The 18,910-nt window shown below is 49.4% G+C and overlaps 1 protein-coding gene across 1 annotated transcript in view; it reads left to right on the top strand.

The window, feature by feature from the left end:
• Positions 1-439: 439 nt before the first annotated feature.
• The window catches only part of PAX5 (paired box 5), a gene marked incomplete at its 5' end in the record, with an annotated part of 116,034 nt that continues 97,563 nt past the window's right edge, over positions 440-18,910 (top strand). Inside the window, 4 exons of the mRNA XM_035310784.1 lie at positions 440-615; positions 5,194-5,391; positions 9,293-9,357; positions 10,676-10,804. Of these exons, the coding sequence (XP_035166675.1) occupies positions 440-615; positions 5,194-5,391; positions 9,293-9,357; positions 10,676-10,804 (568 nt within the window). The remainder of the gene's footprint in view (positions 616-5,193; positions 5,392-9,292; positions 9,358-10,675; positions 10,805-18,910) is intronic.

The raw sequence follows: 18,910 nt of genomic DNA, 5'->3' as shown, positions 1-18,910 counted from the left end.
CTTGCCTCAGTGTTCACATTTCATTTGGGCGATCGTAATACCTGCCAAGACTGCTATAAATTATTGGAGCAGAAGTCATTCTCTGCTTTTTTTTTTTTTTTTTCCCGCACTCTCGATTAAGTTCAGTTGTTTTGAAAAAATGACACGTTTAATTGCAGGCACCCCCTTTTGTGCCTAGACACAAATAATGCGTATGCTGAGCAGTCACCCAGCTTTATTTGACTTGGCCTCGCAGCCGGCAGCCGACTCTTTCCCACGGGGCACCTCCAGGCCTGCCCACGGGGTCCGTGGTCCGGCAGCCTTGGCCCTGTCTTTGGGAGGGCCATGGCCCATGCCTGGAGGAGCGGGGTGGACGGCGCCGCTGCGAGGACTGCCGTGCACCGGTCTCTTCCAACTCTGACAACGCTGTTCTTTTTCCTGCCTTTCCCCCCTGCCCCGGTCTGTTTCAGGACATGGAGGTGTGAATCAGCTGGGGGGTGTTTTTGTGAACGGCCGCCCCCTCCCAGATGTCGTTCGCCAAAGGATCGTGGAGCTTGCCCACCAAGGGGTCAGGCCGTGTGACATCTCCAGGCAGCTCCGCGTCAGCCATGGCTGCGTCAGCAAAATACTTGGCAGGTAAGGGTGGGCGACAAATCTCTCGTGTCCGTCAAGAGAAAAAAACACCCTTAATTGAAGGTCACCAACGAGCGAGGACAAGGGCTCATGATCACCACTCATGATTTTATATGCCTGACGTGTGAAAAAAAGGCAACTGTTTATGTGTTTATCTAGCCCTCTTCACAGTCCCTTACAGGTAATTCTAACGCACAGTGCGCAACGCCACGCGTGATATTTGGTGTATTTGTGTGTGATATTTGGTGTATTTGTAGGTATATTCTGCAGTAGTCTGCTGTGAATGCGTAAAGAAATCTGTGAGTCGGCTTCAGTAAAATGGAGAGGAAAGACAAGTTGGGGAACGTTCAGGGAAAGTAACTCGTGCTTTCTGAAGAAGACCTACTTTTAGCAATTTTATCATTCTACGCTGCACGAACATTCTCAAACCTTCATTCACACAGGCTGTATTGAAATCTGTCCCACTGTTCAATCTGAGGTCTTTTCCTACTGTTGCGGTGGAATATGTTCTCAGAGCAGAGAATACGATAAGTAGCTGTTAACCATCTTACGTTTGGTTATTTGGGAGTAGCTTCCATCCAGATGGAACTTGCTCGAACCAGTACAGAGACGGCAAATTAGTCTCTAAATTCTTATCATTTCCTGATTTTGTTTTAAAATATGAATCAGATTCAGGTTTTTTAAAAAAATCCTTTCTTCTTTGTATCTTCTGAACATCATTTGTATAAAGTACTGTACTGAAGTAGTTTTGGATTCCAGGATGAAAGTTCTGAGGTATCTAGCCATCTTATAGTAAGGATTTTTAAAAAATATTATTATTATTTTTTAATTCTTGTTGCTGCTATAATATGGGTGTTCTTTTTTTTTTTTTTTTTGATAATTTGTAAAAGTTAACTTCTGACATATTTACAAACTCTAAACTTTAACAGTTAATTTCATTGTTTGGCATTTTACTTCCACTGTTATTATTTGTACCGTCTTCCTCTTCTCCATGCTTTGCTGTGAAAACTGTAAAAGGACCTTTTCCCTGTAGTATGTGTGAGATCCTGCTCAGATTAGCAGCATTTCTGATCTCTCAGTGACAATTTAAGTGTTCGCAAGCAAATTTCCTTGCTGAAGTCATGGGCTCCCCTGGTTCAGTAGAAGACAGCATTCTTTTCCCCGTAACACCCTGTTATCTGCACTTACCCGCTGATCTCACTAGTCTTGGGCAATGTGCCTTTAGAGTTGCATGAGCTGGTGTACGGGTTAAGCTGAGCATCTGTCCCTCTCCGTGCATTAGCTGCTCAGAGGTGCATTCCCCTGCAGGTCATAACCATTGCTCCTGGTCTTACACTGGCATGACGTTAAGGACACCGACCCCTTTACTACTTGATAGACAAAAACTTTCTGGGGGCTTTATCTGAGACCTGCCTGCCCCTCGCAGGCGACTGCATACTGCCAGAGCTGTGCACCCATGCTCAGTACAGGTTTCTGCTCCTGGTGTGACCATTATATAGTTTGATTTGTGACGCTCTGCACTGCAGCAGACTTACCAACAATTCCCATCAGGACCAATGTAAAACTAAGAAATGGGCAATTTATTTGCTGGGCAAATGTCCAGTGGTTTTACTTTTGCTCATTTGAATAGATTTATCATTAGATACATTTGCGGTATACAGCTGAGAATGAAGCTCCAAAGCTTTGTCATTAAAGTTGTCAAAAATAAATTGGAATTTCATACCTCATTATTTTCATAACTAATAATTATGGTGGGTAAAATGTCACTGTAATTGGAGCTCTGTGTGTGTGTGTGTGTGTTTGTGTGTGTGTGAAGAACAGGAGCCCTTACGAAAAATCTTTACATTTGGGATTTTAGGGTTGGAATTTTCCTATCAGCCCTCAAGGCAGCCTTAAAAATCAGCCTCGTACTGGGCAGCCCGTAGGCCGGGGACCAGTTGGTTGCCGTGCAGGTGGCACTGTCACTGTCCCAGAGGTGCGTGCTGCGGGGGTGCACAATCTTTACCTGCATTGCCAATTTGTTGGCAGCAAAAGGGCCAGGCCCTTGTGCGCGTGAAATGAATCTGAGTGCAGCCAGCCTCGCCTCTCACTCGGAGATGGGAGTCAGGGATGCCAGCGCTGCGCAGCCTGCCTCTGCTTCGTGCCTGCTCCCTCCGTTAGTTGCTCGGGTGAAGCAGAAGGCGTCGGCAGTCGTGTTGCTGGTGGTTCCCCGAGCCCGGCTGCGGTTCTCCTGGCTGCCCAGGTCTGGGCCTGACCCCGCGCCCTCCCGCGCGGGACAAGCCGCCTGCGAACGTGTGCGCGCTTGTGCACAGCTCAGGGTGGTGAGGGGAGGTCGGCAGGCCGTGGCTAAAGGATTCCGAAGTGAAGTTCTCACTGTCTGGAGGGCACCACGTCTTCGTCCCGTTGCTGTGGCCGCGTTTTGGGAAAGTGCCTCCACCCACAGTCCCGCAGCGAGCTCACCGCTGCTGCGCCAGCTGGCAGCACCGGGGTGCCGGGGGCGTCTGCTGCCATGCGTTACCCACCCCTAGCAGAGTCAGCTGTGGGAAACACCGCCTTGTCCACACGGTGACTGCTCCCCCAGCTTGCTCGTGCCCGCTTTTTGTGCCATCAGGGTGGTTCTCCATCAGGGGGGGAGCTGGCCGCAGGATGCTGCCCGAAGGTGCAGCGCGGCCGTGTGAGAGATGGACGCAAAGGAACGCTCGTAGGATCCATGGTTTCAGCTGGAAGGAGGAAAATTACAACTTTCTGTTTGGGTGGCATTCATTGTATGGCTTCCTTCCACACCCTTCTTACAGTAGGAGTTCTATTTGAAAAGGTTACGGGGCCAGGGATGTAAGGTTTTAGAAAGCTTGTGACCCAAGTTTGCCTTAATTTTATCATGTCCTCAGAAAATTAAGCACAGGGGGAGCAAAATATTGCCCTCCTTCCCTAAAGCTCATGACTAAGGGACACTAGGAGGGTTAATCTGTCTCTGACTCTTGACGCGGTCCGTTACTAATATTACCTAAATGGCTTGTCCACACCTGCATCCAGAATATCTGAAAACATGTACAAACAACATGGTATTAGTGCCTTCAAAGGAATTTTAGGCCCCCCACACAGAGCTCTCCAAGGAAGATTAGAAACTAGAGACCTGACAGAAATCTAACGAACATTGGTTGCATGCTACAGTGAGATAAATGTTCACTGTGCGGCCTGTGTTCTGACCTGCTCATGCTGGAAAGGCTGTATTTTTTATTATTTTATTTTATTTTATTTTTGATATAATGGGTATGTCAAGTAGCTGCAGAGAAAACACGTTAAGAAATAATCTTACATGCTTATTTGGTAGTCTCTTCTGAGCTCCTTACTGGAAATTGGGCACAGAGCAGTCGGTGGACATGTTTAAGCCGCTAAGCGACTACGTCTTGGTGGGTCTCTGGTTGAAAGGCTCATGAAGTCAGGGTCTGTTCAGAAAGGATGAGCCAGATAAGGGCAGCTAGGGCAGTGGTTGCAGGTAGCCTGGGGATTTATTTTTCATCTGGTTACAAGGAAATTCACAAGATACAAAAAATGTGTGATCAGGAGAATATCTTGTGTTGCACTCCCTGAAATCTCAGCACAGAGGAGCGTGATTTCATTCCTAGTCTCTTCTCTGGTCTTCAATGGGTAGTATCTTATGGACATATTTTTAACAGCATTTTCAAGACTTTGCTTATTAAAAAGGGGGAGATGGATGGGGCTGGGGATCTCAGCCGCGACATTTTGTTGCAATTCTACTAAAGGCAGTTGTGCTTCTGTGATTTACGTGCAAAAGAGAGAAAAAAAATCCGTCTGACATATCTCAGTCAGTTTAGGGATGCAATCCCACCACCTTCCCTTGTATGACATCAGCAGAACTGCTCGCGTGTGTAAAGATTGTGTGTGTGAGAACGCATCGTGGAGCCGGTCAGATAAATCAACACCCAAATCAGCTGAACCCCCCGAGAATGTGGACAGCTCCCTTTGCCTTAAAATTTATGGTTACGACTATTAGAAGCAGAATATTAAAAATAATATATTATGAAAAATATTACCTCTTAAAACAGTAACATATATATCGAAACAGCTAAATGGGAAAAAGGTATCCCAGCATATTTGTTTTGAAGGTGCACATAAAATTCGATACCCAGCCTTGATTTCACTGTGAAATGATAACACATTCTAGATATTAATGACAGAGAATTTCTTTAGAAACAGTAATTTACTGCAAAAAGTGGTCTTTGGCGTGATTTGTTTCTATTATTGCCAATACCCCTGATTAATATCACATATTTGCACTTAAATTTGGATCCCAGGATGCCTTTTAGTCTTGCACTGTTTCTTTTGTCTTTCTGTTATGAAAAAATACACATTCTATCCTATGGCCCAATTCCAATTACTGTAAGTTAATCTACTAGGTGATAAAACACTACATAGGCGGAAAATATGTATGTGAAAGTGAAGATGTGTCTCAGGATTTGCTGGTGTTTGGTTTCCTTGAAATTATGTTCTCTATAAATCTCAGAGCATGCTCTCTGTCCACTTGTGATAACTAAAGGTTTGTTTTGGATGTTGTCCCAGGTATTATGAAACCGGCAGTATTAAGCCTGGAGTGATTGGAGGATCAAAACCAAAGGTCGCCACACCCAAAGTCGTCGAAAAAATTGCAGAGTACAAACGCCAAAATCCTACCATGTTTGCCTGGGAGATCAGGGATAGACTTCTTGCTGAGAGAGTATGCGATAATGACACCGTGCCCAGCGTCAGTTCAATTAACAGGTAAAGATTTGTATGGTCCTGGGGAGGGCCTTTGCCAGGAAGTGTTGTTCACTGAATCCTCATTTGTCAGTAGAACTGTGTGTTTGGGGTTGTTTGCAAGAAATGCAGTTTGCATGTGTTTACATAGTGTATTTGGGGCTTTCGAGTGGCTGTGGGGTCACCCTGGTGGCGGAAGCCTCACAGTCATAAATATTTCCTAGGACCGGGCAGGTTGTGCTATCGGCCTCTGCTTCTTTTCTGTCCTTTCCCATTCCCCAGTCCGTGAATTGCAGTTCTTGCTGGTAAAGATCTGTGTTGATCTGATAAAAATGCGGCCTCCACTGTGCTGGGGACTCAGCGGGAAGTGCTTCCTCTTGGGGAAAGCTGAGACTGCAGCTGGGTCGGGTGGCGGTGTTGATCTGGAAAAAGACAGGCACCTAGGTACCTCAGGAGATGATCCATAGCACGGGTCTCAAGGTCCTCCTGTCCTGCTCAGTACTGCTGCAGTTGGCCTAGAACTCTGCTGGCCGCGGTCTGGTACTGTCGGCATGGATAAACCAGGGAAATCTGGCTGGTAGTGTCTGCATGTTAAGCAGATATATTTAAATTGGCCTTGAATTCCCTTGTGAAAACGCAGGACAGTCTTATCTGCAGCCTCAGTCCAATGTTTGTGAGCTTTGTCCCAACTTGGGTAGGCAGGTCTGTGCTCACACCGAGGTCTGAAGGTCTGTACTAACCTGCATCCAAAGGATGTCCACGACTGGTGTTGAAAAAACCCTGTCAAGTACTCAGCTATGTCTCCAGCCCTCCAGAGTGATAATAGGGGATTAATACCTGGAAGGCAGAGCATGCAGGCACCCCCAGGCACACCACCAGCCCCTGGCAAGCCGAGCCTTTTCATTTTCTCTCTGGAGTATTTTCTGTACCGGGCTTTGGTCTCACTGCTCTGGTGAGATGGTTCTCACTTGTGCGATTTCATGCAAATTCTTTGAGTGCAGCTAGCTATAAAGTCCCATCTGTGTCCATGGACGTGAAATAAATTGATACGCTCTTCTTTTATTGGCTATCCCAACCTGATTTGCATTCATGGAGTTGCCGCTTGAGTAGCAGGAGTGGCTTCCCCAGTGTTCGTGCAGAGTGGTGGCTCTGTCTTGCTGAACTAAGAGTGGAGTCATCCATCCGCATGGTAAAGTGCAAAAACGGGCCAGCTCACCCGCAGTCCTTGCTACTGCCTGGAAGTTCCTGTCTAGCTTAGACTCCGAGGCAGCACTTAGTAATGCTACGGACCTTGCATTTTCGATTTAAAAAAGGATTTGAGGAATGATATGGACACCATGAAAATTGAAGGAAAATCCTGCGCTGTCTGCTCTCAGATAAATAAGGGCAAACCTTTGCTTCCGTAGAAGTCAGCTCAGCACCTGTCATGTCAGAAGCATTGACGCTGCTATGAGCAGTCCGGTGTTTATGTGGTAGGGCTTCAAGCGTTCTCCAAAAGACTACCAAAAATGCACTCGTAGCTCTAGAATGCAGAGGCACTAAGTAGGTTCCAGTGTGTTTTGATCCACTTTCCTTGTTCTGCCTCCTGCTTTATCCTTGATAATGTCTGCGCACTCATTGCCTTCTCATCAGAATCTCCATTTCATGATCTACAGCCACGTTATTTGGCTGGAAATCTCATTCTTTCTCATCTGCCTGCAGCTGTGGCTAAGACCTTTCCCTTTTCTGAAGGGTGTGAAACCCCTTTTGAAATTCACATGATCTTTTTGAGTCAGCTTGTTTACCTGGTGAACTGTTTTTGCCAGCCTCGGAGCACATCCCCCAAACCCAAACCAAACCGTTATGACAAGAACCGGGAAGCTACATCAAAATACTTGGCTTTGATGCTAAATCCTCACAGTTCCATGGTGCAGTCTTTGGACTTGTCCTCCCACGTTTCACGACTTTGCAGATAGGGCCATCACGCACCAAGGATGCAGACTCCTGGTATGGAGGCATAACGCCCTTATCCAGCCCTGAGGTGCAAACGGGACGTTGCCTTTCAGCCCCCGCCGCCAGCTCCCACCAGAAGCCACGCAGGACGGGCACCGCCTTGGCAGGGGCCAGGTGAACTGAGCCGTACGCCTCCGCGCAGCGGCAGCCTGCAGTGCGGGGTGTGAGAGCCGCCGCACTGCCTCCCCTCTGCGGGGAGAAGTGGTGCCCCAGGGCTGTGCTGTGCCGAGCCGGGGGCTGGGGCGCTGCCCCGCGAAGCCTCCGTGGCGGTCTACGCCTAGCATGTCCTTGCTACGGGGGGTGCATTACAGCAGACGAATTTGAGTTGCTGCCCCCTTATATAAATGAATAATAACTACTATTATTAATTAGTAACATTAATTAATATTAATAATAGGCCACTCTTCCGCAGCAGGAGCAACTCCGTGCAACTAAGGCATAATTAATCATTGCGATTCGCTTTGCTCAAATAAGCTGCCCAGCTGCTTTAGCGTGCTCCAGTCCCCTGTCCCTCCAGAGATGAAGATATCTCTGCGTCAGAAGGCCCCAGACACCCTTCCTTTGGCGTGACAGGAAGGAAGCCTCGTACAGGGTGCTATTTTCAGTCTTGCTCCTGCGGGGTCCTTTGTCATCCTCGGCTGCAAGCTCTCCCCCACCAATCTGCCTGCACGGCTCCCTGCAGCTCCAGAGTGCGGCCGGCTGCTGTGCCCTGTGCAGAGGAAGAAGCAGCAAGGGACCCTGTCAGCAAGGAGTCTGAAGGCGTCTATCAGCCAACGGCTTCACCTTGGTGCTGACAGCTGCGTGTAGACTTGTTTTCACACCTAGCCCCATAGGGAAGGGAAGGGAAGGGAAGGGGCAGGCAGCGAGTCCTGTGCTGAGGAGGGCGGTGGGCATCGCCAGTGCAGGTTCCTGTACAGGCTCAGGGGGTAACTTTCCAGCAAGTAACTGTTCTGTGTTCTCATGATGCATCCCCACGTCACATCTGTCTCACGCCTCCCCTCTGCTCCCCTCTTCCAAATTCAAGGCAGGCAGAAATGGGAACAGAGTTTGCTAGGTCAACACAGGATAAATGCTTACCACAGCATTACAACTGCGTAAACAGTGCATAAAACAGAGACATGCGATTTGACTAAGGAGCGTGCCTCGCTCAAGCCCATTTTGATTCCACTGCAGCCTGTGGCAGAACTGTGTAATCCCTGGAGGCGTTTCAGACCCCTTCTTTTCTTTTTTAACAGTGCATCGGCAGGTGAGCGTTTGATAGAGCACTTCCCCAGCTCTTCTTAACAGCTGCCCTTTGTCCTGTAGCACAACACATGCCTTTTGTCGTCTCTGCTCCTTTGAATGTTTCCCGATTTACATCATTGTAACTCAGAGCAGAGGCCGTCCCCAGCAATGACAATGTAGTTATTCAGCTTTTAAGATTAGCATTTAATCCATCACAGTTTTGTTTTACTATTAATTTGGATAAGCAGAATCCTTTCAGAGGTATCCAGGTTCTTTAGATGTGCGAGTACTGTTCCCAGGGTGGTTTAGTGACAGATTTACCAATGTGCTCAAGCACCCACGGCTGCAGATAGCAGGCTAGCGGGGCGCTTGAACTCAGCAGTGTCTGGTTCCCTGAAGACGTGGCGTTGGGCCTAGCCGGTGGCCAAATGGCTACAGAAGCGTCCTTCTTGGGCCTTAGGACCATGTCTTCAAAGGGACTGAAGCACCACCCTCTGCTGGATCTCAGGGAGTATGTAGGAGCTGGTCATACAAATGTCCCTGATGACTTGGTCTGGTGGCAAAAATGTAGTCCTGGCTCTGCCTGCAATACACAAAAAGAAACTTTTGTATTGACGTAGATATCCCGAAGTGAAAAAGTAGTGTATGGTGTGTCCCCTGCAATTGTCTGCTTACTGCTAAGTAGCCATTTCTTTTCAACTACTTACAGGATCATACGGACAAAGGTGCAGCAGCCACCCAATCAGCAAGTCCCAGCCTCCAGTCACAGCATAGGTAAGAAAAACTTTTTTTTTTTTTTTAAATATTAAAAAAATAGCACAATGGATTACAAATATTCTAAAGAACTTTTAATCATTCTTATGGACAGATAATTCTGCATAAAACACTTCAGCACACGTGCTAATGCACCTTCTTTGTCATTCTCCAAGGACTGAACATAGTAAATGAATTTTATAAATACTGCTAAAAGGTTTTGAATTTTACTGATTATTATGATAAATAGCTTTCACCATGAGACAGAAAATTGAAATCTAAACCAAAAAACCCCACTAATGGGGGTCTATAGAATGTCAGATAATTAAAGTAATAAATCAAGAAAGGGATACTTATTCATAACATTTTCTGCATCATTAGTCAGTAAGTAGTTTTGAATGTGTTTTTTCATTATTTTTTTTTTCATTTTTTTCATCTATCAGCCATCCCTTCCATAATTCTTTGTGCACTTGCAGTCTTGAGTGAAGAAGTAGCAAAACTTTCCTAAACTTTAATTCAGATGCAGACCAGCAATATTCAGCCAGGACTCATGCAAGGCTGCAGGAGGTGGTCTCTGGGAAGGGTGTCCTGACTGATGAGGCAGCCTCTGCGGTGAAAGCCGCTGTGGCAAAGATAAGATCGTGCTCCTTATGCAGGAGGGAGGCAGGCGGGTGTGTGTGTGTCTTGGTTCTTCTGGGTCTTCAGGCTTCCACCTGTGAAATGGGCAAAGCACTTGCTGGCTTTTTGGCAAAGGTAGGCTGGTGCTGTGAGAGGCACAGCAGCTCGCAAAGAGCTGTGGTAAATGCTGAGCTCGTCACACAGATCATGCTGCAGTCCAGCATCCTGGGTCTGTCTTTCCTGAAAATGCCAAAGCAATCTCTGAGCAGGGAAAGCAGCCATCAGGTTGCTCTGGTAGCCTAGGGGCTGCCTCTCACTGAGAAAACCAAGAGCGGAGATGAGCAGTCTTGCTTCTCGGGGCTCGGGGTTGGTCGCGGCAGCTGGGATTTCAGGTTTTGCTCTGTGCGGGCCCTGCGGTGCGGGGCCCTCAGGGATGTAGGGACGTGCCAGTGCAGGGCCAGCCTGTGAGCTGCCGTGTGCCCCCCGTCCCATTTCCAGTCTCTCCTCCCCATGCTGCCATGTCCTCGGAGCCTTCCACCCGCCTGGGGCTGTGAGCTGACGTGTGGCCAGGTGGCGTTTTACTGCCACGAGGAGCCTTCCCGGGCAGCCAGCAGAGCCCCGTGGCAACCGCCAGCCATGCCACGGCAGCAGGCGGCTTTCCGCCAGGCTGGTGCCCGCGCTGCGCTGCCCGCTGACTGCCTGGCCTTGTCTTGCCTTGCAGCCTCCACAGGGTCCGTCACCCAGGTGTCCTCTGTGAGCACAGACTCCGCCGGCTCGTCCTACTCCATCAGCGGGATTCTGGGCATTGCCTCCCCCGGCACCGAGAGCAACAAGCGCAAGCGAGATGAAGGTAACGGCAGCGGTGTTCTCCGGGGGAGCCGGGACAGTGCATGCTGGTGGGCATGGCCGTGGTGACACGGTCTGCGGGGCTGCCGGGGCTAAGGCGGGTGTGGGGGGGCTGCGGGTGCCCTCCGCCTGCCCTCGGTGGCCGCCGGCTGCGGGGAGTCCTGTCTGGATGCAGCAGGGCCTTTCCTGGGGTCGCAGCCCAGCTCGGGGACCTTCTGCGTGAGCCTGTGGTCCTTTATGTATACGGAGGCCGAGTTTCTAGGAGCAGGGTCTTGATGTCTTAGAAAGCAGTTTTGATGTGTCAGCTTTTAGTCACCTTCTCTTCCTGGCTGAGGAACGTCTCTCTGCCATCAGTGAAAAGGGGAAGAATCCTTGTATTGATTCTGTGGCCACCTGAGGTAAAAAAAAAAATGCCAGGGAGGCGTCGCCATCCACAAAGATACAGAAAATTAACGGTGGAGTGCTCTGGGATGCTGTGTTTGTCAGGGGCTTTTGTCAGCCCAGGTGGCAGAGGAAACAAGCAATTGTGGCTTGAACATTGCCTGCAGTCCTCAAACCAGGGTTTGTAGTTGTCCTTCACTAGTAAGAGCCAGGGTCCAGACTGCATCATCTGGTACGTGCATGGGAGCAGAGGGCACACCAGAGGCTCAGTGGCAATGCTGCGGTCACACGTGTGGGAAGGCACTCAGGTGAGACGTCGCTGGCTCCTCCAGCGGGTGGGAGGCCCGTGGCTGCTCTTTTCTAACATGCTGCCACCCTGCCCTCCAGAACGTCAGAGTCCCGTTTCTTGCCTTTGAGTCCCTGTGGTAAGGTGCTCCTAATGTCTGTGGGGAGGGGGTCCTCTTGGCCACATGCAGGCAGACGTCCCATCTGTGCCCCTGAGAGGCCGAGATCTCTACCTTGAACAGAGGAGCAGGCACAGGGAGTAGTGAAAGAGGAGAAAGGAGGTTTGCTCACCAGAGATTGCTGAGAAGAGGAGAAAGCAATGGTTTTCACTGTAGCCTGGAGCTCACTGCTTGGCTTTGGAGGAACGTGTTGGAAATGTGACCGACCTCCCAACACCCAGGGGTGCCGGCGTGGGTCCAGGCACTTCTCTGCAGTCAGCCCTGGCCATGAGGTCGGTGAGCGGGGGTCACATCTGGGTCTTGTGCCTCTTTCTGCATCCCCCCATCCCCTGGGACCCCCAGTGATACACGTGGACAGAGGTAGAGGTGGGCGGATGCACAGAAACTCTGGTGCCATAGACGTAACTTCTAGAGAAAACGGGCTAAAAACAGGCAAGGAGCGTGGAGTCTCTGTTGCACAAGAAGAAGGTGGGTGTCTGCAGATGTCCTGTTGGATTATAGAGTAATGTTCATTTACTGACACTGGAGAAAGACTGCTGAGAGCTTTGCTTTCAGTCACATGGGAAGTGGGTGTGAGTATAAAACTGTGAAAGTTCAGGTAGTTGCTAAATATGCCTGTTTTAGTTAAATCTGTGATTGCACTTTTTTTTTTTTTTTTTTCCTTTCTTCTCAAATCAAAGCCATAAGTGCATGGATAAGCATATATATTAAAGCAGGTGAAGTATAATTTTTTTTTTGTTTTATGAGCCACGGCAGGAAAGAGGCAGTTTGTGTTGCAAGTTATGTGTCTCTCATGGCATTGTCCTGAAGCACTGGTTTTTGGATGTGTGTGATTACAGATTCACTGATTTAAGCAAGAAGGAAGAAATCACAATCATAGATTAGAGATTTAAATGCTTCCTTGGAAAGATCAGAGGCACAGCTGAGAAATTCCCCAGCCTTTGCCAATTGACTATTAGAAGAGATCACATGATTTATAAAACAACCCTGTTGTTTTGGCAGTATGAGTCATGATTTTTGAGCCTGTAAGTTGGACAGCAGTGCTGTCTTCAGCAGACCATTTAAATTGCTTTTCTAACAGCTCGCAGCTGCAGATTTGGAGAGGTGTGTGAAGGGCAGGCTTTGTACATAACCTGATATTTCAACATCTTTGTCCATTTGAAGGGGATCCCAGGGAGACTCCATAACCCTTCCTCATCCTGCTCAGCAGAAGTTATCCCTGCACAGCTAGGTTTGAGGTGTTCACGAAGGAGTCCCAGGTCTCTGCGCTGCAGATGACAAAAAAAGTGGATCAAATGCTAGCCTGTAACGTGAAGAAGAGAAGCATGTCATCTTTTAATTGCAGACTGTATCATGATGCAGATGCACAAGGGGGCAGAGTTAACTTTACCATTTACAGACTTCTGAGAGCTGGAGGGAGACTACCTCCACAGCAATCCTGTTACATCACCTCTTTAACATGTCGCTTCTTTCCTCGGTAGCTGTTGCAAGACGTATGCCTACTGCTATAACTTTGTACATTTGTTCACATATAAATGGAGCCACAGTGTGCAGCGCTCGTCTGGTGATCCTGGCTTCCCTTGGCTGGGGAGTGAAGTGGGGTGCAGTCTTCCAGCTGCATTGAGTACTTGGAGTGATTCATTATCCAGTTTTGTTCTCCTCACTCTTGACATTTTTTTAGCGAATGTCACCAGTCTTTATCCCAGTGGGGAGCTTGCTGGGTAGCAACAGGGGCAAACCAAATCCGACAGTCTTTATTGGTTTATATAGCTGAAGGTGTCATTTTTTTCCCTGCTGTAATATGGACTTGGAGCAGATGTGCCTTCGTGGGGGATCGGTTGCTTTCACTTGTGGTTAAAGGACATACTACTGGAAACTGACACAAGAAGCAGGCTGTTCTGTAACTAGGCAGAGAGTTACCGTCAATCTCCTCAGCTTCGAGCAGCAGATGCTGCTGGGAAGCAGTCTTGCTGTTTTGCTTTCAGATTCCCTCCTCTGACTTTTGTGGCTTCACATTCATCTGGCCCCGCAGCTTAGGAAAAAGCTGTAAAAGAGCAGGTGGGTGGCAGGAATGCACAGAATGATCTGATTGACCCACCTTCTAATGAGCAGGATTTGTTTTCAGGAAGCCAAGGATGGGCACAAAGGCAGGCAGTGAGACCCTGCTTCAGACTGAGCTGTATGCTCCACCAAGTGTTTACAGATGCCAGTAGCGAAGGAACTTCTTTTATTGTACTTCTCGAAGCTGGTCAGGTGGACAGTGATTATCCTCCAATGGGACACTCCACGGAGTCTGTTTTTTTGAGAAATGCTGAGCATTCCCTTTCTGAAAATCAAAGCTTCATGAAGCGTGATCTTTGGAACTGTGTCCCCAGGAAGGTACAGAGTAGGTTCCAGCAGGTTCATGCTGAGAGAAGCAAATGCACATGCCAGACCAGACAGGGCATGTGGCTCTCACCTGAGATGTCCTTGTGATCTGATGCGTTCACTGCAGTGTCTCTCCTCCGAAGCCAAGGCAAAGCCCAACCCTCCTGCTCCCACGAGAGCTGTGTGCTGTAAGCAGCGGGCTGTGTGTGCTGCCCCTTTATAAGATGGGTCACCTCAAGTGGAGCATGTGGGATGCTGATTCGGGATGCAGCAAGAACAAGGATTGTGGTGGAGCACCAGTGGGCCTCTGGCACAGCCCTCTGCTTTCCAGTGCACATGGGGCTCGAGCTGCTCAGCCCGAGCATGGCCCTGTCTGCACACAGCGGCACTGTCAGCTGCTGTTTGTAGTCAGGCCCAGACAGCAAGGAGAGTTTCTGCCAGCGTGGCCTGGGGACCAAAAGCAGGCCCACCCTGCTGAGTATTGCCTTGTATCGCCTGCTACACCCTGCCATGTATTGTTGTGGCGTGATTTTGTCCTGTGTGAACTGGCACCCTCTTGGCCAGTGTCTGCTAGCAGAGAGATTAGCACAGCTTGGGCCTTGCTCCTGCTACTCAGCCTGGATGCAGCCATGATGTTACAGGGGGAGTTTTGTTACAGGGACACAGGCAGTGCCAGACCAGGCAGCCTGTTCTCTGTCCTTATGCAGACGCCGCTGGTGAGAGCAAAAAGCTATGTGCAGCACTGAATGGCTTACTGCAAATTGTTGGCCTGGCCTGGCCCCTCTCTGGGAAATGCAGTCAGAAGAAGGGCAACAGCATTTAGCATGAGTCCGGTGCAGGATGTATGTGTCTGTTACCCACCCACATCCTCTTGCTGCAGGAGAAATTTGGCAGATTTAAATACCTGCACACAACAGCTGCGCAGACCATATTTCAAATTCACTGGTATGGAGTCTTCTCAGCAGTGGAGAGGCATTTGGGGAATTGAAACTAGCATAGCAGGAGACCTTCACTCGTATGGGTTGTTTTGTTTCCATTCTCACCAACCATAACCCTATGTTGCTGTCAGCATCTGGTGTGGTGATGTAGATGTTTCTGCTTTGTTTTCTAAGCTGAACTCTTTGAAAAATGTCTCTCCTTTAAATGTAGACTCGGTATGCTTAAAGGCAGTTGGGTCACAGCCTTCTGTCTGGGAGGATAAGCCTTCCAAGAGGGGCAGAGGCGGTAATGAGAATGAAAAGAAATGTGTGCACGTGCACGCAGTCCAATGCCATGTGAAAACATCCAATGTTACGATCACCACATTTTCACACGGGGATGCCCCAGGCTAGGCACGGTTGTAGGCATCCAAGCAGTACCAGTTTGTGCAGGGCACATTTTCTGTAGTGCCCATCCTGTAGCGGCTATGGGAGACACCTGCATTTGGAAATGGCAGTTGAATCGAGACCTGAAGGGTGTGGGCATTAATGTCTCAGTGGCCGTATGGCAGAAGGTAAGCAGCCTTGAAAGGGGTCCCAGTGTAGAGTACGTCCTGCCAGGGACTTCCTCTTGTGGCTAAAGGCCAGTGCAACTTCCAGGGTGTCTACTTGATGAGATTGCTGGGAAAGCTTGTTAGGTGTTTTTGGCTTACCTTCACTTCTTTCAATACTCAGTGCTAGATCCACAGCTGGTACTGAGCTGTGCTGAGTTTGCTCAGGTACAGGGTCCATAGCTCTGTCCATGTCTGAGGCCTGCCCCAGTGACCAGCAGTGTATTCGTACGCTGCCTGAATCGTGTCCAGTGGCATCCCACCGCTGTGTCTTCTTGTGAAGGAGACAAACTTGTGCCTGTCCTGTCCTCTTGGCCCTGTTTTGTGCTGATGCCCTGCGTCTTTTTGCTGGCACAGACATCCCATCTGATCACTGATGACTGTGTCACACAGACGCCCTGACTGGAGGGTGTGAGCTGCCATGCCAGCCTGCTTCACCCTGGGGGTGTGTAAGGGTCCAGGAACTCTTGTGGCAGCTGAACAAGCTGCAAAGGAATAAAGCCTCGGTGAGCAGGATAGACAGGCGCAGATGAGGACGTTCCTTTACACAGCCTTGTGCCTCCAAGAAAGGTTCTCTCTGGGCAAGGACAACAAAAGCGTGGAGCTGGCAGGAGAGGGAGGAGTGGCAGGGGGGTGAGGGTGCTTTGCTGGGAAGGAGATCTGCTGTGGCATGGTGGCCTGCCTCTCGCTCCCCGATTGCTGGTCCCTGGTAGGGGCATGGATGGAGCTGGCTGCATCCATGCCCCTCCATCCAAGGCCATCGGAGGGAGCTGGCTGCAGGAGAGATAATGCAGGTGGGTGCAGGGGTGCCTGGAAAGCTGCAAGGGGTACACTTTGGGCCCCAGGGGAGAAGGGCTGAGCGGAGGAGGACATGTGGCATGGGAGCTGGTGTGTGCCAAGGAGTGGGGCTGTGTGGTGGCCAGGACCTGGGCTGTGGAGGCCGGGGCACACCAGGGCAAGGGTGGGGAGGTGTGGTCGGGGTGGGGAGCCCCAGCAGCTATGGGAGTCAATAAGGAGCATGTAGGCTCCCTCTCAGGCCACAGCTTCCCAAGCCTTGATAAACGCAATGTAAATCTCACTGTAGTTTCCCTGGCAACTGAGGATCTTTATTTCTCTCTCTGAGGGCTGAAATGTAGGGTTCCTCTGGCCACGTGTGGGCCCCTCTTCCTGGCAGCTGGTGTCAGGTACCGCTGGTCCTGGGACGCCTCTGGTGAAATGCTCCAGCATGAACGCCCTTTCCTCTCTCGGGCTGGGTGTCCGGATGCTCTCCCACTCCAGACTTTTCCCTAGGAGTTTCATGCACAGTCCTTGGCACTTCGGCCTGGCCGGTTTGAGCAGCCCTGTCAGGGAGGATTCACTGGACAACCTGTCCCGCTGCTGCCAGGGACTGCCTGGTGCTGGGAGCAAGTGGCGAAGGAGCTTATGGGCCTGCCTGCACTCACGTGCCAGGCTGTGGGCAGGAGAACCACGGACATCGCGGCCAGCGGGAATGCTCAGGGTAGGAACTGACCACTGGCTGGGCCTGGTGTTGGCAGAAATTGCTGTAACTCCTCTCACGCTGGAGCCTCACGGCATTGATACTGTTCTTTTAGCTGTTCACTGGGGGGTTCTGCACTGCAGGTGAATTGCAAAGGACTGAAGCTTCTGAGGATCAAAACCCAGAAGGGGAGCAGTCAGTTCCATAAACACTGTGAGGGGAAATAAAGGAGGAGGTTATGGAGTGAAAAAAATCACCTGCCAATATAAACTTGAACTTTTTGAGAGCCAAGTGCTGAACTGCGAGGCCTGGCAGAGAGTCAGTTGCAGGGTGGGGAAGAAGGATGAGGAGGGACAGCCATGTGCTTGGTGAGTGGGACTCACAATAATATGTGTTAGCTGCATTTTACAGCCCCTGTGATGTCTGTCTGGAACATGGATGTATGCACACACAGACCCATCCGTGGAGTTGGTAACATCCAGAAAGAAGTGGTAGAAAAGTACATAAAACATCAGAAATCAAACTCTCTGAAATTCAGGCAGTCAGTTGATACAGGTGAACTTACTCAAGTCCATTAAGAGGTTAAAGAGAAAGAAACTCCCTCCCAGAGATGTGCTGGAGTTTACTTAAATCATTCCTAGGACCACTTCAGCTATGCTTACTCACCTGAGTTGTGTTGACTCTTGGGGATAATTCTAGTGTCTATAATGAGATGAAGTCTTTGAAGGGAATCAGGTTTTGCCAGGTCAGCAAGTACTGATTTAAATTTCTGCTGCTGGTTCAGATTGTCCTTCTGCATTCAGGGATCCTTTCCCAGCGTTGCAAAGTGTGGGGAGCTGTTTGTCCTGTCAGGTTGTTGGCCCGCTAAAGAAATTATTTTCTCTCACCACGCATACACTGAAACAGTTCTTTTACATACAGTTTGTTCTTATTTTTACCGGTTATGTTGCAGTGATGGCTTCATCTGTGCTGTATCCAATGCAATCTATAGCTTAGCGGAATTTATGTGGTTTGTTTTGTCTTTTTTTTTTAATTATTATTTTTTTATTTTTTAATGTCATTGAGAGTGCGTGAACCGAACTGCTGGAAGGAAATTGCTGCGATGGTCATGCAGTCACGCCACTCTTCCTCCTAACTCCCTTGCCACGAGAAGAGCGGTGCTGGTGCGTGCTGGCCTGGCAGGATGCATGCTCTCCTCAGTGCCAGCGGGTCTGCAGGAGGCCCCTGCCTGCCATGGGCAGCTCTGCACATGCCACGGAGCCTTCGCTTTGGCTTAGCGCGCTACTTGAGCTGGGTGTGCAGCTGCTGTAGAGTCTTCACATTTATATTTTGTGAACCTCTCACAGGGCATTTTGTATGTGCCGAAGTGGCAGCAACCTCTGGCCACTCTGGCCAGTGCTGATGGTGTTGGCCACGGATGGTGGTAGTTTGGCACCAGCAGAGATGGTGTCACCTGTGGTGGGTGTCTGGAGAAGGACTTTGACTCCCCTTTTGCTTCTGGCACTCTGAAACCCGTGGGTGTTTCTGAAAGCACTGCCCTGGTCTGTGTGGTTATTGGTGCTATGCCAGTTGACCTGGACATTGACCAGCAAAGTTGAGCCAGCTGGAGATTCTTCATGGAATTCTGGAAAAAAAAAAAAAAAAGGAAAAGGAAAAGGAAAAGGAAAAAAAAGAAAAGGAAAATTTGAGCCAGTTCAGGATCTCAGCTATGGTTGCATTACAATGTTTGGACTTGTGAAACAGAATCACAGAATGACAGAATTGTAGGGGTTGGAAGGGACCTCGAGAGATCATTGGGTCCAAGCCCCCTGCTGCAGGTTCCCTAGAGCAGGCTGCCCAGGTAGGTGTTCAGACGGGTCTTGAATATCTCCAGAGGAGACTCCACCACCTCCC

Source organism: Oxyura jamaicensis, chromosome Z, assembly GCF_011077185.1.
Source record: "Oxyura jamaicensis isolate SHBP4307 breed ruddy duck chromosome Z, BPBGC_Ojam_1.0, whole genome shotgun sequence".
Taxonomy (NCBI): domain Eukaryota; kingdom Metazoa; phylum Chordata; class Aves; order Anseriformes; family Anatidae; genus Oxyura; species Oxyura jamaicensis.
The sequence above is the reverse complement of the archived record's forward strand: the minus strand, read 5'-3'. Positions and strand labels throughout refer to the sequence as shown.